This window comes from Lagopus muta, chromosome 4 (assembly GCF_023343835.1).
Source record: "Lagopus muta isolate bLagMut1 chromosome 4, bLagMut1 primary, whole genome shotgun sequence".
Classification (NCBI taxonomy): domain Eukaryota; kingdom Metazoa; phylum Chordata; class Aves; order Galliformes; family Phasianidae; genus Lagopus; species Lagopus muta.
The window spans coordinates 26,561,261-26,587,646 of record NC_064436.1 but is presented as its reverse complement, the minus strand read 5'-3'; the positions used below and the strand labels follow the sequence as shown (position 1 = coordinate 26,587,646).

The window sequence follows — 26,386 nt, the reverse complement described above, 5'->3', positions numbered from 1 at the left end:
CAGGATGTTACTGTATACGTGCTTAATATTGAAAGAAGAAAAATCATGAATTGCCTCAGAGTTGGGGGTTTGGGGATTTATTTTTCCTTCTTCAACCTTTTTCCCATCTGCTGTGACCTTCAGGAGCAAGTATTTTCCTGCACACAAAGGGATCAGTGTATGTGTATGGATAAATTGTACACAGTTTTACGCAAGTAGTCCCCTGGAAACATGTGGGTCAGCAAGGCCTGAGGAGTTTCCTTTTTTAGTAAAAATAATAATGCAAATCTTGAGACTGTATAAACGTAGAGCAATCGGAGTTCAATTCTCTGCTTATTCAGTGCATGCTCCCTCTCATGCTGCAGTGTTGGGCTGTATTAGAGCTGCCAGCTCTAATGGAGTGAGTACCCGAGAAATCAGGATCTGTGCAGTGAGACCTCAGGTGGTTGTGCAATTGGTAAGAGGTTCTGTTGGCCAACATATCAAGAATGGCTTTAATTCACATCTGGATAGAGGATAGGTAGAAAGCAAAGGATAAGGGCTGAACCTGAGCTAGCATTCAGAATTTCATAATATGGTGCAACCATCTCAAGTTTCATGTATAATCCTTTTTCACATGTATCCAAGAGGGGTAGAAACACAGGACACTCCTATTTTCAGTCCACACATGGTTAGGCTTGCAGCATGGGGTTGCAACCCAGGGATTAGAATTTGCACCTTCTTTAAAAATGCAGTTTTGAGTTAATGCTTTATTTATAAAGTTTCTCTAGAAAGCCCTTTCATACATGTTTTGGAATTTTTGTTGGCATATTTTTCATGGTTGAAATAACAGTGTTTTCTGGGAATTTGTTTCAGGGAGGGTGGTGGTGGTTAACATTTAAATATATACCGTGCTTATCGCCGCTCTTCTTCTGTTCTGACATACCTGACCATGTTAATCTAAGGTTGTTCCCATCATTCTTGTTAAGATTTAACTTAGTTAAAACTATTCTTGTTTTAACAGAGATCGTTCACTAATAATGATTAACATACTTCTAGCAAAGCTTAAGTACATCAAATACCAGTGGTTACCTCCAAGAGACTGCAAATTCAAAACTGTTTTTAAGCATTAAGTCTTAGAAAAAGAGAAAACATGCTGATGCACACTGCAGAAATGTCTTTGCATTACTATGTTACTTTTTTCTTCTGAAGTTAGCATCATCTAGAGTCTGTTTTTCAGACTTCTCAGAAGTCAAAGGGAAGGCTATCAGCTCACAATACAACTCCTTATATGAATCAGGGAAAGCATGTGGAACATTCCAGTGAGGAAGGATTTTAAGAAGTCTCGAGCAGCTAAATCCAGAGGATTCAGAAGTAATACAGGCTTTCTTTATGCATTATTTTGTTTTTAGCTATTATTTTCATAGAAACACTCTTAAGTTTCTGTAACATAACTTTACACACTATGGAAAGTCTTAAGAAAGTTTTTTGCACGTATAACTTGTGATATTATTCTTTGTCCCCATTTTTTGCTTTTAATATGCCTGATAATCAACTTGGGATTGCCACTGCAGATGCAGCAAAGAAAATATCTAAGTTTCCATAAATGGAACTACAAGAAAGCATTTGTTATAGTTTGACCCTTTGCCCTAAAATACTGCCTGCTGCTCTAAGTACTCAAACATTTCCTAAATTTGAGTGACTTACAATGTTTTGCCTTATCCAGTACAAGATGGAGCTGAAATTCATTTCCTGGGATTGACAGTTATGTTTAATAAAGTTTTCTGTTTAAAAGTGTAGCTGAAAGGCAGAGTAGTAACAGAACCGTAGAATCACAGAATATCCCAAGTTGGAAGGAGATCATGAGGATCATCAAGTCCAACTCCTAGTCATTTTGCAAGACCCCATAGGAAAAAGATGAATGTCAGGTTTGGATTGAAGACATGAAATATATGATCTCCATGCTTACTTAATGCTTATATCAAAATAAACTATACAAGTGGGGACGTTTTGGGAGCGACAGCATATCTGAGAGGAGAATAATTTAATACAATGTGTCAATACGATGTTAGGTTGCTGGCTTGGGTCCAGATGAAATGCACCATGTAGCTAAGAGATTTTGGATCTTTTCAGTACCTATGTCTACAAATTGGGTCCTGTTTGTAATTATTTATAATAATGCACCAACACGGTTGACAAATTTACATTTGCAGGTATTCTTGCAAGTTGTTACAGAACAACAAAACTAAAAGCAGATTACAGAGATGATCTATAAATATACATAGTGCTGATAGTAAAATCTAGAATGACAATCAAGGAGCTAAGCAGAGGTTTTTAGCCTGTTAACTGCATGGTGTCTTCCTGGTTTGCAGTAATGCCCTATTGTATTCCAACCCAACAGCAATACAGATGTGCACACGGTGGCATCACTACTCAAGCTGTACCTAAGGGAACTCCCAGAGCCAGTCATACCGTATGCAAAATATGAAGATTTTCTTTCCTGTGCCAAAATGCTCAGCAAGGAAGAAGAAATGGTGAGTCTGCATGTTGCGTACGATGAATAAAAAGATTGGTATGTTATAACCTGTTCCAGTTTTGAGGAATGGACATGCAAGTAATTACATATCCTAATTTAAGTCTTGTTTGTATGAACTGAGGCTCTCTTTAAAGGAAAATAGTTGCTGCCTATGTCAGGCTCAGCATAACCTTTGCTGTATTTATTGCATATCATCAAATTCAGTCCAAATGAACATCTGGCCAGTAGCTTTCATTTTGCCTAGGAAACATTTTATCTTTTCACGGATCATCATCCAGAGCTGAAATAGGGATGGTTTTAGTAGTTTCTACCCAATTTGTGCTGTTAAATCAGATGATTTTCTTCTAAGTGTTCTAGGATGCCGCATTTCACTGACTTTAGACTGAAGACCACAGGGCTCTATTCATTGCCTATCACTGAATCAGAAGCATCAGAAAGATGTCTGGAAGTGGGCAACTATCCAAAACTTTTTAAAATTTGCATAACATAGGTGAAGTTAGTATGGGTTCTGAGGTACAGTAAGTGCCCTGCAATGGCAGAGGACTACCCATGTATTAGTCTGAAGAAATAATGAATGAAGCTTGATGTTTACACGGTTATGTGTGCTTATGGGTAATCAACACAGTGTTTTCCAAGTGAAAATAAAGAAGCTCATTCTTTTGATTGCAGTCTAGTCTTCTAAATTTCTAAGGTTATTATAACTGTTTAATTCCGTTTTGACTTTTCAAATCCTGCTAGAACTGGACCCTTCTTCTCCTTAACCCTCTAGTTAACTGAGAGGAGAATGAGCCCCTCCTTTCCAACCATCTCCTATTGCAGTTTCTTTAATGTGTTTATTGTCTTGAAACTGAAATTGTCGGCATTTTTCAGTGACAAAATACTAACTCTGCCTCCCCACTTTGTTTTTAACCACATATATAGGGCCTGATAGAATTAGTGAAGCAAGTGAAGAGCCTGCCAGCTGTCAATTATAATCTGCTGAAATACATCTGTAGGTAAGTGCCATTGCAAGAACATCGCAGTGATATTTATAGCTGTTAGCTGTCAGAGAAATTTGTTTGCATTTGGACTCTGAAGGAAAAGTATTACAGAATTGGAGGAGTGGTTAACTTCAGTGATTGCACTAAAAACCTGCTTACTGCACTCATTTCTAATTCGCTTTATCAAGATGCAGTTATGAGGTGACTTAATAAGCAAGCTGCCAAAAGTACAAAAGTGGATATATAGGTCCTCTTCCTAGGACACAGTTTTCCCGTTTATAATTGCAGTTATTGGCCTTAGCTGTGCACTCCTGAGGCATGGTAGCACTGTAAACTGCAGCATCTGGTAGAATAGTTTTGTAGAAATGAGCAAGATCTTAAAAACGTGTCTTGAAAAGTAGCAAAGTGTGTAGCAAAGGATGTTCTCAGCGTAGGAAACATTTGAAAATAAATTTAAACTTCTCCTAGTTGAGAGTTTGCATTTTGAGGATATTTTATGAGCCAAATAACTGATTGTGTATGGTAGAGAAAGTCATTGTCTTCAACAGAGTTATCTTAAAATTAGATCAGAGAGATATTTTTTTAACATTGTATCATTTTTAAGAAAATATGAAGACACTGAGTATAACCTTGAGCTTCCAAGACATTCCTTCACAATTTAGAGTGGAATACTCAGACTACGTTAAGAAACCATTGTATGTTTTGATTATCTTTTTTCTTTCCTTCCTTTTAAAATGTTTGTTAAAGGCATATTTCTTCCTCACAGATTCCTGGATGAAGTCCAGTCTTATTCAGGCATAAACAAAATGAGCGTGCAAAATCTGGCTACTGTTTTTGGCCCCAACATCCTCCGCCCTAAAGTGGAAGATCCTTTGACTATCATGGAAGGTGAGTTGACTGTAAATAACTTGAAAGAGAAAGAAAGAATATCTTTTGGTTTATTAACAATTACTAATGCACGTGGTATACACTACATTCTATGTCCATTTTAAAGACACAGAACTCTTCAGTGTGGATAGACAGCTGAGATAAATCTTCCGAGATACTATAAAAATGACTATGGTTTATAGCATTGCAAACAGACCTTGTATGAGATTGTGCTGCCTTGGCAGCTTAATTAAAAACTTTTTTTTTCCCCTCTACGTTTGCTCCAAATATGGCATGTTCTTTCCCAGCACGTGAGGGATAAGTGCAGTTAACTGCATCACCTGCAGTTCTTAAGGGTCAGATATGTTTTCATAGATTCATATTGCAGTGGCCCATCATTCTCCATAAACTCACATGATGCCTTTTCTCTTTCCAAATACTTGTTTCCTAGTATGTTTGATTTAGTTAACTTACCCAGAAATAAGGGCTGTAAACAGTCCTTGCACTGTACATTGTATTAAAAACTTGTAGCTTGTTTATTTGGGATTGTGTGAATTTGTTTTCCTTTGAATATGATGTTTTTTCTTTTTTCCAGATAATTGTAATTCTCATAGACTTCGTTCATTTACTGTTTTATTCCCTTTTTCTGAAGCTTTACGTTTCATCCTCATCCTATTGTAAATGGACAGAAATGTAGTGTTTCCAAGTCACATAATGAAAGAATACAAAAATATTTCTAATTGTTCATTGGATTAAAAATACAGGGAAGTATCATAAAGATGACTTTCATCACTGGAGTCAATTAGAATCTCACTGAGGCTGAGACCCTCAACCTGTCATACCTCCCAGGATGGCATTTACTGCTGGGATACCATGTATCTTCAGGCCACCTGGGAAAAAAGGAGGCAAATCAAGATTTGGGATGGGATGAGAGTAGCTAGCTAGTCAAAAAGGAGAAAAAGAAGTTATCCTCTGGGTCTGTGTTTTTTCAGAGCTGGCTACTGCCAGTATTTTATGTGAAAGCTTAAACGAGAAAGATGTTTTAAGTGGGTGGAAATGGAAAATACTGATTTTTTATTTATTTATTTATTTTTTTAATGTCTGAAAACATCTCCAGACAGCTTCTCAACAGCCCACAAGCTTAGTGGCTGCTTTAGGAGGTGGCATGGATACTATGCTCATTGAAGGGAAATAGTATATATATTTTTTCACTCGAGGAAACAGTTTTAACTAAACAGATTTATGACTTCTCATACTTCTCTTATAGAAGTAAACCTTTTAGAAGTAAACCTTTTAGATTTGACATGGACTGTGCTGATGTGCAGTTGGGCTGCTCATAGTTAAATACGTGGGATCTTTGTTAACAAAGACTACACATTGAATAGTGCCTCTGTCCAGCCTTCCTCACTGCTCTTTGCTTTTTGGAAGAGAAAGCTTGACAGTGAAAAGTGCTCTTCTTGCATAGCCTTTTAATGCCAAGCATGAAGCTATGTGCAGCCATATCTGTATAATGTGGATGAAAAGTTGTTTTGCCTAGTTCAAGTGAGATTTTCCTGACTTCCAATTACAGGCTAATTTGAATAATCTCTTAGTTGTTGTATTTTAAAAGGCTAGGTTATAAAAATCCAGAATATTTCAAAGGAGTTGATATGGCACAATGGGAAATTCTTGATTAAAAGGGCACAGCCTGCCTCTGAAAGCACCCTAGGAGTTTAAAGATAGGATGGCTGTTATAAATACTCTGACCTTGTTCCTGAGAGGTTCTTAACAGTACTTAGTGAGATTCAGTTTAAAGAAATAGTTGTATGTCTTCATTACCCTAAGTCCAGTTATAAATGATAGTGTGTAAATTGTGCAGTCAAGCGGTGTGCACACCAAGGGGTTATTAGAGAGGCAGCCATTTATTAGAAATACTCAGAAGTTGTGGTTCTGCATTAGTTCCATACTGTGCCATAACATGACACAGTTGCCTGTTTTCATGTAGTTTAACTACAGACAGGTTAAAAGCATTCACATGAAATAAATTCTGTCACATTATTACCCTGTTAGATCCCAAAGACTAAATTGTTGTTATTCCAACAGTGCAAATCCCTTGCCTGCCACTTTTCTTTTAAACTACCGCATGAAAGTGCTTTGCCAGAAGGGGTCTTTGGATTTAAAAATGATTGCCACAATAACTTGAAACACATTGCTCACATTGCCTATAATGACATTATCATTTGCTGCTCATAAACTCCTTCTGTAGTATTTCGGGGATGCAAAAACTGTCATGGCAATAGCGTCTTTGCAAAAATTGCTGTTATTATGGGGTCTGTGAGGAATGCTGTCTTGCTCTGATGGAAAGAAGAGGTGTTGCTGATCTGTCCTGGTACACAGATGCATTTTGTACACCTTAAACATCCAGGGTGTTAAACTGGTGGTCATTTTGGGTAAAAAAAACTGTGGTTATTTTGGGTAAATATTTCTATAAATAGGATTTTTGCTAAGTATTTGTGGAATCTGAGCCATTAAGTTTATTTATGCCCCAAACAGATCATTAATTACCATGTGCTTGCTTGGTACCTTCTTTCAGGTACGGTAGTAGTCCAGCAGTTAATGTCAGTGATGATAAGCAAACACGAAGAGCTGTTTCCCAAGGATGCAGACCCTGATGTGGGACCCGAAGTGTGCAACAATAACAATGAAGTGCCAAAGAAGGCAATCGTTGGACAACTACAAAACAAAGAGAACAACAACACAAAGGAGACAGCAGTGAGGCGCTGCTCTTGGGATAAACCTGAATCTCCCCAAAGGGGAAGCATGGACAATGAGTCTCCAACTGCGCTGCCAGGCAGCAAGACCAATAGCCCTAGAAACAGCATCCAGAAATTAGATGTCACCAGAAGCCCACCACTCACGGTGAAAAAAAATCCTGCTTTTAATAAAGGCAGTGGCATAGTCACCAACGGGTCGTTCAGCAGCTCTGTGGAGAGCCATGAGAAGAGCCAGACCTTACCAAACTGTACCCTGCAAGCCAGGAGGACATCCTCCCTGAAAGGACCGGTGACTAAGATGGGCACACAAAGCATGCAGAATGGAGGCGTGAGGATGGGAGTTTCTAGCACTGATGGGCTCACCAACACCCTCAACAACCGAAGCCCAGGCTGGGCACCCAATGGCTGTGTCACACTGAGAGACAACAAGCAAAAGGAATCAGTGAGTGAGTCGGGTCAGCACAACAGGCTCTCCACCTATGACAATGTCCACCAGCAGTTCTCCACAGTGAACTCTGATGACAAACAGAGTGTGGACAGTGCTACCTGGTCAACATCCTCCTGTGAAATATCCCTCCCTGAGCACTCTAACTCCTGTCGTTCATCCACCACCACCTGCCCAGAGCAGGACTTCTTTGCGGGTAACTTTGAAGACTCTGTGCTGGATGGACCACCACAGGAAGACCTCTCTAACACTGGTGACTATGAGAACAGAAGTGACCGAAGGAGTGTGGGGGGCCATAGCAGCAGAGCCACCAGCAGCAGTGATAACAGTGAAACGTTCGTTGCCAACAGTACTAACAATCATAGCGCTCTGCACAGCCTGGTGTCCAGCTTGAAGCAAGAAATGGCCAAACAAAAACTCGAGTATGAGACAAGGATAAAAAGGTAAGATGGAGCGGTGTTACCATCTCATTTCTTTCAGAGTTGACATGTTAAATTTTTCTTCTAGTATCACAATTCAACTGGGTTTGTTGCAAAGCAATCCTTTGCCACAGTTGTGACATGCTGTCCTAATGGCACCAGAAATAAATCCAGAACCTTACAAGTTTCTCTGGAATCTAACTAACGAAATCAGTAGCTTCCATAATGATTTCATTAGCTGATGCCTGCTCTTTGGAGGCTGAGACTTTCAGTGAAATCAGTCTTAGATCACTCCAGCTGTAGTTTTGGGACTGTTAGACTATTTTTGTAAATAGATTTAAATCAGCTGATAAAAATCAGGGACTCAGAGCATTATTTTGACCGCTTAAATTACACAGTTACAACTACAGTGGGAGCTGGGAACCAGTACTTGCAGGAGTAAAAGACTTCCCTAGGTTGCTTGCTAGAGAATTGAGTGGAGCTGGTTGTCCCTGTGCACAATAACCAGTGGCTGGTATCGTGCATTTTCTAAATGAGCTACAGAGTAGAGAAGGCCATTTGGGAATGGATTGCTGATGAAACTGTGCTTTGTAGGTAAACTTCTAAGAAATTCAATCTAAGCTTTGTAAATGAAAATGCAATTGCATGAAATTGTGATGGTGTGCATTTCTACACAACTGAATGGGAGGAGTGCTGTTCAGGAGCTGTCTGCTTTTATTTTGGTTTCTGCAGCTTGGAACAGAGAAATCTCACCCTGGAGACGGAAATGATAGCCCTGCATGAAGAGCTGGATCAAGAGCGGAAGAAGTTCACAATGGTGGAAATCAAAATGCGTAATGCAGAACGGGCCAAAGAGGATGCAGAGAAGAGGAACGACATGCTGCAGAAGGAAATGGAGCAGTTTTTCTCTACTTTTGGAGAACTGACAGTGGAGCCTCGCAGACCAGAAAGGGGCAACACCATCTGGATCCAGTGAGCATTGGAGGCTTTGACTGTGGGACGCTGGGAAAGGGCTTAGGGGTATTATACTGAGTCAGGTGGCTGGTCACCTGTCTGTCTGAGGCTAGCACTCAACATAATGTTATAGACTCTTGAAGGAAGAAATCGTACATGTTAACCACTCATATCTACAGTGTGTACTTATCAAGTCATACTCTTTGGATGCTTCATGAGACTACTGTCAAGTGTCACAACTGGATATGTGTATATAAATTTAAAAAAAAAAAAAACATCTTAGAGAGTGAGAGATGTATCTCAAGAAATATTTTAATTCAAGTCTTGTATTTAAACTGGTAAATTGAAATGTTGTTGCAATCAAGCTTTATATCAAGGCTTTTCTCCCTTGCACTTAACATAAGCTATTTTTGACATTGTGTTACCATCAGCTTATTTTGTATATCAAATGTTTTTGTTTTGTTTTGTTCCTCCCTCTTGTTGGGGAGTGAAGATAAACAGATACATAAAGGTACATGTGCCAGTGGTTAGCACTAGTCTGTGTCGCTTTTGAAAAAGAGAGCTGGATGAGAAGGAGCAGCATGCTGGGATGGCAAATGGGGCACTAATTTAAGAGAACTGATGACCTAACTAAAAGTTACCAGAGCTCTTGTATCAAATACCCTATAAGGATATCACCAACATTGAGCAGTCAGTATTCAAAGAGCAGAGAGGTTTGAGAGGAAATGTAGTGGTAATGAGTAAGAAGGTGGGAGAAGGGGCAACTCAAAGAGAAGTTGATCTATAGAGCCAGAGCTTTTTGGGGTACTCTAGCACATCCCTGTGGTCACTGCAGCTCAGAACAGGGATATAAACTGTGCTTTGACCACTGTTGTGACTGAATTACCGCAGTACCACAGGAATATGGAATCCTTTCTGTAAGACTGGCAAAGGGACACACGGAGAGACACACTGTACATCTTGAATGCCTTAGCAGTGTGATGGATGCTGAACAAAACAAAACAAAATAGAGACCTGCAGAACTGATGAGCAGAGGAGAAATTAGCAAGGCAACTGTATTACAAACTGCAAATAAGGAAGAACACATTAACCACCTATATTTACAGTGCATATTGACTAGCTAAGCTTTCCAAGTTGAGACTTCTGTGAAGTGTTAAGCTGTGGAAACTCTCAGGATTATAATGTAATCAAGGGAACAGCCAGAAGAACTGCCTGCAGAGTGCCAACAAAAAGCAGCCAAGCTGTGCAATGAAAGGCCAGCCTATTGGGAAATGTATGCATAGTAGGTGTAACTGATGTTTCCTATACTATCCACAAGACCTTTCCTGTTTTTATCTTTGACTTTAAGACTGTGAGTTGTATCTTCAGAAGGTGTTAAGACATCTTGGGTTCCCTCTACTGTCACTCAAATGTATTGCAATTATCGCTGACCCCCAATTGAGATCTAAGAATGTAGCCTCAAAGAGGTGCTCTCTGTAGCATGTGCATTAGATAAATACTAATTAGATGTGGTAAGTATATGGGGCAATAAATACGACGTTTACATTTCAGGAAAATAACAGCTTAGAGTGGAGCATTACACGTGGTGTTCGTGGAACAATTATTTGTGTTATCTTGGGTTCAGAGACCCAAGTTAGGACGGTAATTACTGTAAACATGTCTAGTGCACATCCAGTTTGGATGCAAATGAGAAAAAGACAGAAATCAAGATAATAGGAAGGAGAATGTTTTGTGTTGGCTAGCCACAATCACAAATGCTGGAGCAAATGGTGAGAGAAGGAAACTGTTTACTGTGTTAATTCTGATTTTTAAACTGAATGACAAAGATCGTGGTATCTGATGTGGGCCTCACAGTCAGCTGAAGCTCCTGTTTAGCTCTGCTCATTTTGATGATGGTTCCTGGATAAATTTGAAACCTTTCTTACTGCTGCTGTGATCTACTCCTGTACTTTACTTCTTAGTATTCCTATCAATCAACTCATGCCATGGTGATCTGTTTCTTGGAGCTGAACCTCCACAGAGTTTTTCTTTGGGTTAAGCTGTCTTGTGGTTGAGGACCCTGTATTGGTTCAATAAAATGTCAGACAAGTTCACTGCAGCTATACCATTTAAAATCAACTCAAACTGTGTTGAACCATATTCTTCCAAGCATCTTTGAATGATTTTTGGAAACTTGTGTTAGGCAGAATCTGTTAATGTCCAGATTTAAAGCTTGTCTTTACCTTTGGAAAGATATTCCAGTAACTGTTGTTCAGTTCCTCAAGGAATTTTCTGTTTCCAGTTATGTGGCTTAGTGCTGGTATCTTTCGTTTCTTGCAATGCAGTCCAGGACAACAAAGCTTCACCTCATTCTCTGCGCAGAAATTATCTAGGCAGACCAGAAAAATTAAGCAGGCACAGTGAACATGGAAAATATTGCCAATAATGTGTCCACTGCCATCGTGATCAATTCACAGCGTCACATCTTTCTCCTTTGTGTCAAGCTTCATTAGCATTTTGGCTGTGGTGATGAAGTTGATTTGCATCCTTAACAGTCATCACGATGCTCCTATTATCGTCCTGCTTCTTCAGATTAAAAGCACACATTTCAGAACTGTTTCTTACATTGAGAAGCAAGTAACAGAGTACTTCCAGCATTTGACATGAGTTGGCGTGGTTGGCAGAAGCAGTGCTGGGAGAGCATGATAATGGATGTAGGTGGCAAAGGACAAAACCTGCTCCTTTTCATGCAGTGGAGTAGAGAGGGGCAAGGCATTCAGAGGACTGAGGTCAAAGCTATTTGAGCACAAAGGCTCTAAAAACAACCACGGTAATTTCATGCAGAGTACTTGTTGACTGGTGGTTATCATGTGGAAGCAATTCTTCCTGGAAAGTTGGTATCGAGGTACTTGAGTGAAACTGAGGCTTCAGTCAATAATCCATTTTGTCATTTGTCTGTAACAGAATAAGTCATGTTCTAAGGCCAAGCTGACAGTGTTACCTGACATGAGAGCGCACGCAGAGATTTTCAGCTATCAGTTGTGAGATGGTATAATGGTCATTTGCTCTCACCTCTCTCTTGCTGTATTTCTGTGCACTTCCCATATTAATAATGTTTGTGGGAGTTCAGCATTCAGCTCCAAGCTGGGAGTACAGCAAGCAGTTCAGCCCATCCAGCCCAGTGCTACTCTTGGTCTCTCCTTCACTGTGCAATAGGCAATGCTTTTACAGTTCATCAGCACAGCCTGCAGAAAAAAATTCCTCCTAGGAACTAATGACCTTCTGCTCCAATCACAGGGGATGACTGCATAACATTACATTCGTTAGTGTAAGTTCAGAGCAGTACAGACATAAAAGCAGGCTACCAGGATGCTTCAATCAATGCGCATAGTAAGCGACAGAACTAGGTTGGTGCTGTAATCTCATCTCCAGCCCCCACCAGAAAACAGCAGTGGGTGATGTTGCCCTACACAAGTTTGCTGAATTAACCAGATTGGTGGCAGATGCTGACAGTGCCTTATAAATGCGGGATTCTCTTGTGCTCAGAATGGCTTCTGTCTTCCTTTCTGTTTGTAAGAATCCCTATTTGAAGTGTGCTCTGGCGTAACAGGATAATTAAGCTTGATTTTATTCTTGGCTAAATGTTTTTTTCAATGTCTCACAGAGAGTTTTTTGCAAATATTAAAATTAGTGCATAAAAGATTATTCTGTTAAATGATATGCAAAGCAGGTATTTTAGGTTTGAATGTGGAGGAGAGGAACTTCATGAGATTACTGCTGAAAGATCACAGAATCACACAGAATCACAGAATCACCCGGGTTGGAAGGGACCCCAAGGATCATGTAGTTCCAACCCCCCTGCCTAGCAGGGCCACCAAACATACACATTCAGATCAGGTTGCCCAGGACCCCGTCCAACCTGGCCTTAAACACGTCCAAGGACGGGGCATCCACAACCTCCCTGGGCAGCCCGTTCCAGGGCCTAACCACTCTCCTAGTAAAGAACTTCCCCCTAACATCCAACCTAAATCTTCCCTCCTTCAACTTAAAACCATTTCCCCTAGTCCTGCTGTTGTCAGCCCTTTTGAAGAGTTTACTCCCTTCCTGGGTGTAGGTTCCCTTCAGGTATTGATAGGCTGCAATGAGGTCACCCCGCAGCCTTCTCTTCTCCAGGCTGAACAAGCCCAACTCCCTCAGCCTGTCCTCATAGGGGAGGTGCTCCAGCCCCCTGATCATCTTAGTCGCCCTTCTCTGGACCCTTTCCAAAATCTCAATGTCTTTCTTGTACTGAGGGCTCCACACCTGATCTGTGAGCAGCATTTTATCCAGTAGCGAGAGTGTACAGTAGCTGAGAAAGATCCAACTTGCTAGAAAGAATGAATATTTTCTGGGCTGTGTAAATGTGGGGGGAAGGTGGGAGAAAAGATAAGAGCACGGGTACTTCTGATGTGGACATGCAAAACTGTAGTAAACAGGAGAGAGGAGGAGAACAAGGGAGCAAATAGACATGAAATTGCTGTGTGTAGGCGATAGACATGTACCCTTGGTTAATAGCATTTCTTCTGAAAGATCATCTCTACAGAAAGGTTACCAAAGTTAATGTTGCACTGTTTTTTTCTGAGATTTTTTTTGGCTCTAAATGGCTTTCTGTGCAGACACCATTAGCCAGACTGTTTCACGGGCCGCCTTCCTGGCTGCTGGCAGCCCCCCATGCTAATGTTGAGGATTGATGAGGAGAAATATGTGGCAGAGCAGCTGCCTGCAAAGCAGGGAGCCTCAGGAGGTCAGAGCAGCACAGCTCTGGGGGCTGCTAATGGCCCCCAGACCATCATTCTGCGTCTCCAGACCAGCAATTCTCAGCAAATAAAATTATATGCAGCAGATGCCCTGTTGATATCAACTGCAACGATTCTACAGAGTGTCTACACTTGGGAAGTGATAACAGTAGCAAAGGTCATGTTCCTGCTTGGCTTTTAGGTGCTGTTATAATGCATGTATTCACTGTTAGTGATGGTAGCTCTGCTGCCAAAATGCTTGTCAGCAACAAAACAAGTGGCATGTCAATAATAGTAGAGCAGAGAAAATTTGAAGCCAGAAAAATGAGTGTGATGCAAATCTGCTCCCCCCCACTTTTTTTTTTTTCTCCAAGAAATGCAGGATAATGAGTTTTGCACGCAATACAACTTCATTTATGAATCTCCTGAATGTGAGAATGGAAAATCTCTCTGCTTCTGTATTCTTCTCTTCATGCTAAAGAGGTTTAAAATGATTTATATTCAGCAGGACTTTACTGGATTTGAATCTGTGATGTTAGAATACTATTATGAGCATGGCTATAATTCCTAACTGTAAGGCAAGTGGGAAGGGACTTGGATTGAGACCAAATGGGTATCTCTGAGCAGCAGTATTTCCTGTTGTTCAGATATGGATGGCACTCTTTGTTTTCTGGTCATAGCAGTTAACTGTAACAATTAGATAAATTTATGGCTTTATTTTTTGTGTTCCCCTCTTTTTTTTAGGGTCAGATTGCTGAATCATAATCTACAGTTCAGTAGAAATAATGGCTACAGTTGTTCGAAGCAGTGTTTGCGAATGAGTTTTGCATACTTCATAGCAGAAAGTGCTCTCTTAGTGCTCTCTCTCATCACTGCTAAGATTGTTTCTATTATTATTATATCAGATACATCAGTGGATGGTAGTTTTAACAGCACCTTCTTTATATTGGGCTGAACTACAGCACTTTGGTTTTGGCAGAACGGGATGATTGTTGGAGTGAGACTCAAAGATCCTTATGGTTCCCTTCCAACTCATTACATTATGTGATTGTATGATGTGGTGCTACCTCTTCCTGTAGCCACTTTTAACCCAGACTCAGCACCGTGGTGAGGTTTTACTTAATTCATTCTGGCAAATGTGCATTTTGTGTTATATCCAGAGCTCACTTGGGAAGGTGTGTGAAACAGCTTCAGATTCATACCTGTCTGGTTCCATAATGGTTTCCATGTGTAGGCATGCCCTAATAGAGCATGTGGGTAATGAAGGAGGTATTTGTATAACTTAGTATTAATAGTGAATATATTGCAGTTGACTTAATTGGTATTTGTCTGGCTGGCTGAAGGGACTTGCATCAAAGGAAGCAGTAATGGAAAGTGAGCAGAGTATGAACCATGACAAAAACGAAGCATCTCTGGAGGCAATTCCACAGGCCCTTAGGAGAACAGTTCATGAACTATTCATTCATCTGTTCTTGTGCTGCCAGCCAGGTCTGTTTTTCCCAGAGCCAATACTCGAGATCAAAAGCACACTCAGCTATTATAAACCTTGCCTGATGAGGGATGAGGTGGAGCACTGCTATGGGACTGAGGCAGGGGACCTACTGAGTAAAGATGGACAGCTGCCTATACAGGGAGCCAGCAGGAGTCTGCTGCAGCAGAGCCTACTGTTTTGGTGCAGACTGCCAGCTCACACACCATCCACTCAGACAAGACAGAAGCTAGTGTTTAAGGTGGGACTGCCCTTCTCACGTAGCTGAGGGGTGTCACTGATTAGCTGTGGGAGCCAGAATCTGAGGCTAGCTGGTCAGGCTGGGAGGTCTAAACATTGTTCAGGGAACATGTACTGGTCATAACACTGCTCCCTGCACAGCACAACCATGCATATCATTCTTCTGGAAACTCAGCAGACAAACCAAGAGCTGTGGTTGCCCATGCTGGCTGCATTCCTCCTGTTCTCTGTGCCAACACACACATAACTGTGATCAGCTGTGGGGATGCCTCGCTCCTGGAGCTGTGCCCTACTTCCTGAGCCAGGACGGTTTACTACCTGGAGGATCGCTTTCAGGTTTGGTTTAAGGTGCTGCTGAGTTTAAACCAGCGTTCTGCAGGTAAAAGTGGTGACAGCAGGTGCTGTGGATTCCCAATGTGATGGCTTTTTGTTTCCTGACAAATAGGTTATGCACAATTTTTAAGACAATTTAAATTATTTGTGTTCTACTCCTGTGTTGAGTTTTACTGTTTAGGCAAAGGGGGAAAAGAGAAATGAAAACTCAGCTGTGGTATCTTTGCATGGGTCTAGGTACGCTCTCTGTTTTGTGCAAACTTCAATTCCAGTGCACTGTAATAGAACCATAATGACATGTTGAAACATGCCTTGGGTAAGTCATGCTTCTCAGTATGCTGGTCCTGGTTTTCAATACTTTAATTAACCTAGATGTTACTGTGATGAGCCAAATACACTGCAACTCACAAATGCAATAAAAAGTCACAGGTTGGAAGGAAATTAATGCCTGTGTTGGTGAATAGACCTAAAAATAATAGTTGCAAATTCTGATTTCCCCCTTAGGAATTTTAAAAAAAAAAAAAAAAAGGAAAATAATGGGTTGTGACCACTAGGTGCAAATTCTGCATTGATTTTGAAATAAATTCTTCAGAAGAGGGATACAGAGTAAATAGGTGTGCATTGAGCGCTGAAGAACGCATCAGGAGAATGACTTTGATTTGGGCTGGGAAGATGGAGTCAAACCAAGAGAAGGTTTTGGTTGAGCAGTAAAATTCTGCTAGTAAAATACAGTGGGGTTTGAAAATGAAGAGTCAAATGGAAGCACAGGTTTCTCTAATTTACACAGGGCCTGACTCAATTCTCTAAGGTTTTATTTAGAGTCCAGGGTGGATTACAACCAACATTCCTTGATAGGGAGATGATTTCAGTCCTGCGCCAGCGTGAAAAACTGCAAGAGAACAGAATTTCTGTTTTGTTACCTGCAAACTGAATTTAATTCATTCAGTCCAAACCACATGACTCATGCAGTCAACAGATGCACGCTGACAGTGTGCATGTAAAAACACCAAACAAACTCAAAAGAAATAAGATATTAGAGAATGGTTTACATAAACATAGGTTGGAGGGCCGGAGTGAGAGACCAGCACTGCTGTATTGGAGAAGGCAGTGGCACAACAAATGCAGAGCGCTCCTCTATCATTTCCTATGCAGCAGCTACCTTGATCTCCCCATGCTTCTGGGAGGAATGACTACTCATTTCTATTCAACGCATGAATGACAGTTTAAGTTCATAAATTGCTGATCCTAAATCTTTTGCTGGCTCCTCTCCTGTCCCTCTCCTCTTTTAAACTTTCTACCTTTTAGGCAAGACCCAGGACCAATCCTGCCACAGTTCTTTCTGCTTGTTGTTTCATCTCTGGATAAAGTAGTATATCATGGGGAGATCAAGAACTAAGCCGAACATTCTGCTCTTGGGTGTCATGCTGGCTTTGCTAAAGACATTATTGCAATTACTTTCTTGAAGGTGTTTTAAATTCATCTACCTAGAACTTGTGTAGTAATGTGTGTTTTGTAAAAAAAAAAAAAAAAAAAAAAAAAAAAAAATGTCACAGACCTTTTTTCAAAGCATAGCTCTTGATAAATTTCTCAGAAAACACAGTGAAAACATTGAGATGCTACCCTTGTAAACGTGCCACACTTCAAACTGCAATAGCGTGATGTGTCCATCTTGCCCCTATGTAATGAAAAACCTTGAAGGATTTAGCATATGTTACAGTGAATTTCATTTGTGTCTCAAATATACAATATGCACAGAGATGAGCAGACTTTTTTTTTTTCCCCAGGTCTATCTCATTTTGTACCTACCTGCTGAACCTGCAGGCTCCCATGCAGCAGTCTTATGGTTTGCATCGCTACAAAGTCTATTTCAGTCTGAATGATTTACTACGTAATCAGACTGACTATTTAATTGTTTAAAGTGTCTCTAGTAATCTCAGTTCACAAGGGCAGCAGCTATGCAGAAAATACAGGACAGTTCCTCTTATCTGCCTTCAGTATATGTTCTGCAATCAAAGTCGAGTGATATGGAAGCAGAAACACTAAACCTTCTGTGCTATAAAACCAACTCTCCCTTCTGTCTACTCTGGAAGACAAGCCAGGCATATCTTTGTGTCAAACTGCATAATCTGGTAAAACAGCCCATTTAAACTCAGCTTGTAAGATATAGCTCTTAAATCAGATGCATACAGGACCGTCAAGCCAAACCAAAAACCTGCTAACTGGTAGTGCCCATAAATGCAGAACAGAAAAGAATTGAACCACAAAAAAGTTGAACCACAAACTGTTTCACTTCTATCAGAGACTAGGCAGAGAGTTGAAGCAACAAAATGTCAGGGAAGCATGCTTCCTACCTTGGGAAAGTGGCAGTTCCTCACAAGGCAAAACCTTTTTCCTCTTGATGAATGTAAGGATAAATTCTGTCCTCAAGGCAAACTCCAAATGTGCTCTTCCTTTTCGGCTCTGGATGAGGAAGAACATCTTGGAGGTCATCGTTGGAGCTTGACTTCACACTTGACAATAGCCTTTTTATCCTTGTAAAATTTCCTCTTGGACAATTCTAAGTACAATTCCTCATGGGTTACTGATACTCACTGCTAGAATCTTCCCACACTTCTTTTTACTTACTAATTCCAATGCTCTGTTAGATTTTCTGCAAAGTGCGAGTCGCTTGGGCCAAGTATCTGCATGGATGAAGCCAAATTACAGAGAATGATTTAATGCTAAAAATAAAAGTAGCTGCAGAATAAACCTTGCAAATATAAACAACTGTGATCCAAATCCAGGAAATAGATGTTTGAATAAAGCCTGAATTCCTGAGCTCTTAGCAAGAATTGACATGCTCTACTGAAATTATGTGAGTACATCTGCAGGCTTCCTTAACAATAGCTTCCTTAAAACAAACAAATGTAATAATAATAATAATTATAATAAAAATAAAAAGGCAGCTCTGTCTTTAGATTCTTTACCACCTGCAATTCCAGTGTTAGCTCCTAATACTGAATGCCATTACTAGGCATATAAAATTAGCTCAGTATGGGAATTGCTAGTTTTCTAAAGCGATAAAGCAAAAGAAAAAGTTGCTTTTACTGCCTTAAATCTCAGCAAAAAATTCTACTTTCATGATTAACATACAGAACAGAAAGGGCTTTAAGCTTTAAGATACTATTTTGGGGTGGGGGAGTTAAAACTTAAAGAAAAATTTGTGTAAGCATCTGTTGCCTCCTTGCTACATTGCAGACTCCAACCAGTTTTCAGTGCAATCTATGAGGCTCGTAGATTCCCCAAAACAAAACCCCAAATTCTTTGAGAAAGAGTGAGGTTGAAGAGAAGGAAGGAGGAGTGGGGCTTACCACAGGCTGTGAGCCTCTCATCCAGAGTCTTGAATCAGTGCCTACACACTGAGTGCATTGTTGGCCTTTTAAACTGGTGTTATGTAAATACATCATGTTATATTTATCTTAAGCTGCTGCAGTCTATAAATATTCAAGCGTCTGCTGCCATTTTTATGAATGTAAGTAAGACCCACGTTGCATTAGTGGTGGTTACATTTTCTATCACAGATGAGGAAGAACCACAAGGGACACTTAAAAGCATGGAGAGTATTAAACATCAAATAAGAAAAAATCCTGAGGCTTAAAGAAGGGAAATAACCAGTTTTAAAGGGAAGGCTGCAGGTAACCAACTCTGCAAATTCACTTTGCACCACGGAAACAGTAAGCTTGAAACTTCTCCAAAAAAGCATAGGTATTCCATTCTGTAATATATAACCTTGTTTTGTGAGACATGGTAATTTAGCTCTGCCACCATGTGTGCATTTCTTTTGGCTAGCTATCAAGAGCGTTCCATTAGATGTTTGTAATACAGTACTTTGCTGAATAGCATGATTTGGTCATCTTCTTACTCCTTGCCTGAAGACTTCTCAAATTCTTTTAATGTCCCCTGGTTTTGTAACTGTTCGAATTAATTAGATTATTATCAGAGGAGAAAGCAATTTCTCTTTTCTGTACGTGCAAAATAATTGTTCTGATACAGTATTCCTGCCACAGAAACTCTGAGACTGACAAGCTGGGATGGTGACCCTGGCAGAAGACCTTGCAGATGCAGATCTCTCATCTGAACATCCTTTTTACTTTAGAGTAGAAAAAATGAGGAGAATTATTTACTTTCATGAAAATGCTATTGAGCGTGAATAAGCAAAGCAGAGAGAACTGTCCTCGGCCAGGATCTTCATGGTGTGCTGTGCCTCAGTTCAGGTTGCTGTGCTGACCTAGATGTTAAGGAAAGATATAATCATTTGAAAAAGTTCCAGTATGCGTTGGACAGCATTTGCTATCAGCAGAGTGCTCAGAGATCACTATTCCTACACTTTGAAGGTAAATACTACAGTTTAATCTGTTGGGTTTTGTGGTGGTGCCTTTTTATTTTTTCATTTTTGATTTTTTAGTGAAAGAGTTGAAAAAAAAAAACAGTTTTTAATTGCACGTGGAGAAAAAATAAGTCTTAGATCACTTTATGTGGTTTCTTTCTTATAAAAAAGTGAAAAATAACTCCTGATGATACTCATATCCATAGATATGAGTGTCACTTGGTGCATTTCAAAGTGCACTATCGAACAATTGTGATTATTTCCAAACTCATTACGAATCACCACTCACCTGTTGGCCAAAGTCATGTCAAATTGCAAACTGTCAGGTATCTACTCTGTATGGAGCCAAGCCACAAATAAAGCTTGAAATTTCAAATGCCAACACTCGCAGTGGCATGCAATTCTCTTCATTGATTGCATCTTTTTATAGCCCTCTTAAATTCGTAGTGCTCCATCCAGAGAAGATAGCAGCCGTTTTAGATTGTCAAACCGTTTCCAAGGGAGAAGCAAAAAGTGGTCATAAATGATAGTGTCAGAAGGTGAGAACAGATACATAGAGCTATAGAAGTAAAGTTCCAAAGAAGGATGGATTAGAAGAGTGGTGTTGGAGCTATACTGGGTCTGACTGTTTTCATCATACTTCTCTTTTTAAGCTGTTGACTGGACCCCAAACTTTCAACTGCCTAATTCTAATTGAACCATAAATCCTCAAGGCCTTACTACTGTATCATTTAAAGAGACATGGCTTACCATGCCACCTTACTTCTTATTTAAATTATATATTGTAGGAGGACACAGTCATTGAATTGACATGATGTACCTACTCCTTACTGTTTTTGCACACTTGGCAATCTGATATGAATTCTCTGTGCGAAAAACTTCCTGGATTGGAACAACACCACTGTAAGGTGTTCCCCAAAAGAGAGTTCAAAGCCAATTGATTGACATACAAAAGTTTCATTAGAATGCTAGATTGGAAGCTCAGATATATGTAAATTGTACATTTCAAAGCAGGTGTTAAGTAGCTCCTTTAGTACAGCCTCCTGGAAGTTATGTACAGACAATCTTATGTTCTCATGTTTCCCATGCAGAAAAACTGCATGCACTGTCTGCCTAGCAATCAGTGTTTCCTGCTGTCCAACCTCAACACCCTTTTCTATACCATGTTGCTGTGCTCTTCACCAAGTATCAATCTGATGGGAAGAAAAAGGAAAAAAGCTGGGGAGGAAGTATTCTTAGGGCAGGGTTAAAGTTGTGTTACTGTCCTCAGGAAGGAATGAAAATACAACAGACTTGTTCCTGACTTGTATACACAGATTATTGATAACACAACCAGCAAGAGCAAAATTAATTTTCTCCATCTGTCTTACAGTGAAAAATGCTGTGTCAGAAGAAATTTGTACTGCTTGGTACTGTATAAAGTTATATAAACAACAAACAAACAAAGCAAGAACTGAAGTTGAATCAGTTCACCAGGCACAGGGTAAAATCCTTAAGTTCTCATTCTAAAACTCCATTGATTTATCCAGAAATACGCATTACTGACTGAAGGAATGAGCTCTATGGGATTGCCTGTCACCCTCCACCCATAGTCCAAATCAAGTGAAAAATAGGTGAAAGGAGTGAAGCAATCATGAGAAGTGGTTCTTGAGATGGTGCACAGCACATTTAGCATTTGGGATTTATGGCTTAATATGACAGCAGTACCACATAATGCGTATGAAGTTGAATATATGCTCAAGTTCACTGCTTCTCTGATGGAAATAAAAGTTCTTCAGCTGAGCCCCAGCTCATGAACTGCACTACAATACAACTGACACACAGAAGTCGTCACAGCCTTGTCTTGAAGCTGCTACTGAATAGGAATGAGAAAGTATTTATCTACTTATGAAGCATCCTGTGTATGCACACTACATTCACTTTAGAGCATGTACAAGCCATTTATTTGAGGCGGTGAACAGCATCCCCAAATGCCACACGATGGCAGCCTCTCAGAAGACTGAAAGCTTAAAAGGCCATTCCTGGTGCTGCAGCCTAAATATTAAACTTGAAGATAGAATTTACAAAATGAGGGTAATGAAATTTGGCTGTGGAGTGCTCGTTCTGTATTTCTGCTTGCCATTGCATCACATGTAGAAGAGGCTACAGGGTGACTCTTTTTTTACCTTATGCACATTTGAGGGTTTTTTGCTCGCTTTACTTAGGGTACTTGCAATGAAATGTCTAAGTAAAAATTACAACTCACAAAAAAAAACCTTTGAAAAGCAGTAATCACTGCTGGTTGTTGAAAATGGTGTCCGTACATGTACCATGGGGCACTGGGAAAGCTTCTGTGTGAAGGAGTTGAGTTTGGGTGGAGCTGAACTGCCTGCGTAGGACATGCAGAAGGAGCGTGTGACCTCAGTTCTAATATAAAGGAATAATAAAATACATTTGTCTGCTGTAGTGTTTGAAGGTGTGTGACAGAGTGTGACAAAGTGAGCTTGGTTCTGCACAAGCACAAAACAGATCTTCATGCTAAGCTCAGGCAGTAGAGCCATTAAAGCCAATTGATTTGCAGATTTCTCTGCAGTTGGGTATCAGCACTGGAACCCTCTTAAATGAAGGCAAACTTGAAAAAGATTGGCAATGTATTATTAGTCCATGACAGGTGTAAAATACCACCATTCTCCACGGTGAATGGAAATACTGATTTTTCTTTCTCTTTTCCCTTGGCAATGTCTACATTAAAAAAAAAAGAAAAAAAAAATCTTTGCTGGACTTACTGTCTGAAATCTGAAATCAAGTAATGCACCACGTGCCTGACAGCCCAATAAAACCTAAGTATAAATGTCCATACAGCTTCAACGGTATCATTTCCATCCTATATGTAAGTCAGTGACTTGGCTGAAATGGGAGCAGAAAGGGAGCAAGAGCCCAGAATGTTATTAGAATAATGGAAAGTAGGCTTTTGTGTTTGTGTTTTTTTCCATGTAAGCCAAGGACAGAATTAGTCCTTCAGGAGCTGTTTAAACTGCTTGGAAGGACCCAGTTCACTAGTGTTAAGAATGATGCTATTCCTGTCATGCAATCAGTGCTTGAAGGGGGTGCAATATCTGGGTTTTTGGGGCAGTCCTTGGGGGACGCACAGGTGAGACCAGAAACACTTGTCTCTCACAGGGGGAGTATTCCTCATCCAAGAGACCCAGAACTCCCTTTTCTTAGGAAGTAAAGAAGCCAGGAGGACTTCCTGGAAAATCCTGTCCCTACATCTACTGCATGGGCATGCTCAGAAAGGAGGCGGTGCACATTTGGCACTCATCCCAGCACATGCAGAAACGGGGGCACATAGGAGAGATGAGCACAACCACGCACGTAGTTGTGACGAGAGCTGTGCTGAATGATTGACTTTATTCTATTCTGGTTAAGTGCTAAGAGTTCTCAGTAGATGGGGAGGTGTTCTAGATGGAGGACTTTCTGCCCAGCTCTGGGGATGCTAATCCCCAATTTTAAGCCAACAAGTGCTGGCGTGACACATCACCGCATACCGCCCCACCTCACATACATGCCTATTAATGTTTCACTGCATTCTTGCTCTGAATTGCACATCTCTTGAAAAGCAGTACAACATAATTAATGCAAATAGCAGTCATAACAATCAGGAATTACTTCTAAAATTAGCATAACCAAGTTGGCAGAGAATAAAAGCAGTTATCTCACTTGGAAAAAATTTCTTCACCCAAAATGTTAATCATGGGAGAAATTGTAAGACTATTTAATCTTTGATGTCCTTATTTTAATAAAACTGCTGTGAACCTAGAAATTTATTTCTGTAAGTCTACACTTACAGTGCGCACTTGTTGTAAGCACAATTTGCACTTTGGTTCATGGAAACAAACCTAAGTTTCAGCTCATATATTGTTTTATTCAACCTTATACAACATGTGCTCCCAGGGCTGACTGGGTCCTTTCCCCAGGTGCTCAATCAGGGGTTCAGGCAGTGACTCAGCAATGCCCATACACATAGCTGTGCTCCTGAGGAAAGCCAGACAAAACAAGGTGATGCCCCTCTGGAATAAATGTGAACAGCCAGAATTATTCTCCATGGGCTGTAATCAGGGAAGAGTATCTGAGTTTGTTCCTTAAAACCACCTCCAGTATTTATTAAGTAGAACTGTAGAGCCATTAAGATTAGAAAGACCTCTAAGTTCAGCTAGTGCAACCACCCACCCATCCCCGCTATGCTCACTAACCCTGTCCCTCAGTGACACATCTCCATGATTCTTCAACACCCCCAGGGGTGGTGATGCCACTAGACAGCCTGTTCTAATGGCTCACCACTCTTCCTTAGAAGAATTTTTCCCCTTACATCCAACCTGAATCTCCTCATGCACAACATGAGGTTTTGTTTTACTTTTTTTTCTTTCTTTTGCTGCTGCTTTAGTCAAGCTCCTGCAGCTATGCAGTATTGTACCTATCAAGCATCCAAACAGTCATGAAGTTTTGGATTTTTCACACGGAGGAAATTGTAAGCTAAGGATTAACACTCTGTCATTATTGCTTTTTTAATTAGTCACGCCAGTCGATTTTTGTGGTGTGTGGGTCAAAGCCCCCATGGATGCTACTTATTTAGTGAACAGACAGCCTGGATTAATATGAGGATTTCTGGAAGAATCTGATTGACATTCAGGGATTTAATGCTCAGATTAATCCAGTAATTCTAATTTTATAATATGATGTGTGTCCTTGCATAATTTCCTCTTTGGAAGCAAAGAACAGCATATATCCCTCTTGCAATTGCTGCAGCTGTAACAACTCCTTCATACTTTAATGGCACTCAATGTGCTTAACAGCTGTCTTGTAAAATACACAGGGAGTGTGCTCGAAAACAAGGGATCATAACCTGGCTGGAAACAATCCTGAAAACCTTTATTAACCACTTCTGTAACCAACATACCCCTTAGGAACATGAGATATTTAACGCTTGATATACTCTGGCATGGGAAATCCAGTAAGTAGTTGGACTTCTGCACCAAAACCCCATAAATGTGAATCTGGCTTTGTAAATGAAGTATCATTTGGTGGTTTTGTTTGCTTGTTTTGGTAGATGTGGTGCAACAATTAGTATCAGCAGCACCAATAATCATGCTTTGCAATGCTCACATAATACTGTGAAGCTGACATACTGTTGACAGTATGCTGACAGCATGACTGTTAACATGAAGTGTATTGATTTTAATTCTCTTGCTCTTATCCTTTTATTTTCAGATTTCTAACCTGCTTACCAGTTTTCTAGAATGTGTTTAGGAGACCGTGGTATTTGAGAGAGGGATGCTGTCTCATAATCTGCCTGTTTGTCCTGCTCAGTAGGAATTCAAATGCTTAAGGAGGAAATGTTCAAGACAAAGCACCACAGGTACAGTGTGGTATGTAATGCAGACAGAAATAAGCTATTGACAAGCTGTGGGATGAATGGAATAATCTGAAGTCTTATGCCTTCATATTTGTTATAGAAATTTGACAAGGTGTGTATATTCTTTGCCATTTACAAATGGAGACCCTTGGCATAAAGGATTATGCTTTGAAACTATGCTTTGAGTACTGAGTGTCTCTTCTGTCCTTTGTGGCTGTCCTGGTCTGTGCAGTTCTGTGTTCTGCGGTTACTTTTTAAAAACCAAACAACAAAGACATGCGAAGGATACTTTGACTCTTACATCAACAGATACAGAATGAAAAAAATCCACCCAGCATCCTACATCGCTGCTGTAAATGCTGCTTTTGGCTGTTGTATTCTTTTTTATAAGTTGAATCAGTGGTTCACCTGGAGGTGGTATGCACTTCCCTTTGCTCTGTACTAGTAAAAATGGGAATTTTTAGTATCATTTGAGTGCTCGCTTGTTTGCGATTACATGGTGTATGGAAACTGTTATATCAGGGCTTGAACAAGTGATTGAGCACCTGGTGAAGGGGTGTAGCCTGCCCTGGGAGCACAGGTGGAAGCAACTCACCTGTGTGATTGGAAGTCCCTAATCTCATTTAAGGGCTGGCTGCCACATAGGAAGGTTCTCTATTTGGAGATTGCTTCCTTGGGAGTGTTTGAGGAGCCCTGATCCTTGGAAAAGGGTAAGCAATTCCTTCTTTATTATCAGATTGTGACCTCTATCTTGCTTGGGTTATCCTGAACTTATTTAAAGCAGCTACGTTTACTCTCATTTTTCTCTATGTGTGGAATATGTCATGCATTTTTCTTGGTCGAAAATGCTACCTCTAGTGGTGTTCATGCACAAATATCCATTTTAAAATCATAGAAGCC

General features: G+C 40.3%; 2 protein-coding genes across 9 annotated transcripts in view; both read left to right on the top strand.

Moving 5' to 3' along the window:
* ARHGAP24 (Rho GTPase activating protein 24) overlaps positions 1 to 11,030 on the top strand; it is a 204,312-nt gene extending 193,282 nt beyond the window's left edge. For all 7 annotated transcript variants that reach the window (XM_048942899.1, XM_048942900.1, XM_048942897.1 and 4 more), the window contains 5 exons: positions 2,360 to 2,492; positions 3,416 to 3,489; positions 4,241 to 4,362; positions 6,914 to 7,982; positions 8,691 to 11,030. In XM_048942899.1, the coding sequence (XP_048798856.1) occupies positions 2,360 to 2,492; positions 3,416 to 3,489; positions 4,241 to 4,362; positions 6,914 to 7,982; positions 8,691 to 8,934 (1,642 nt within the window). In that variant the 3' untranslated portion in view covers positions 8,935 to 11,030. The remainder of the gene's footprint in view (positions 1 to 2,359; positions 2,493 to 3,415; positions 3,490 to 4,240; positions 4,363 to 6,913; positions 7,983 to 8,690) is intronic.
* A 15,085-nt stretch (positions 11,031 to 26,115) lies between these two features.
* Positions 26,116 to 26,386, top strand: part of MAPK10 (mitogen-activated protein kinase 10) — a 113,901-nt gene continuing 113,630 nt past the window's right edge. Inside the window, exon 1 of one of the 2 annotated variants that reach the window (XM_048940959.1) lies at positions 26,116 to 26,196. The gene's annotated coding sequence lies outside the window, so the exon portion shown is untranslated. The remainder of the gene's footprint in view (positions 26,197 to 26,386) is intronic. The other variant, XM_048940969.1, reaches the window with a different exon arrangement.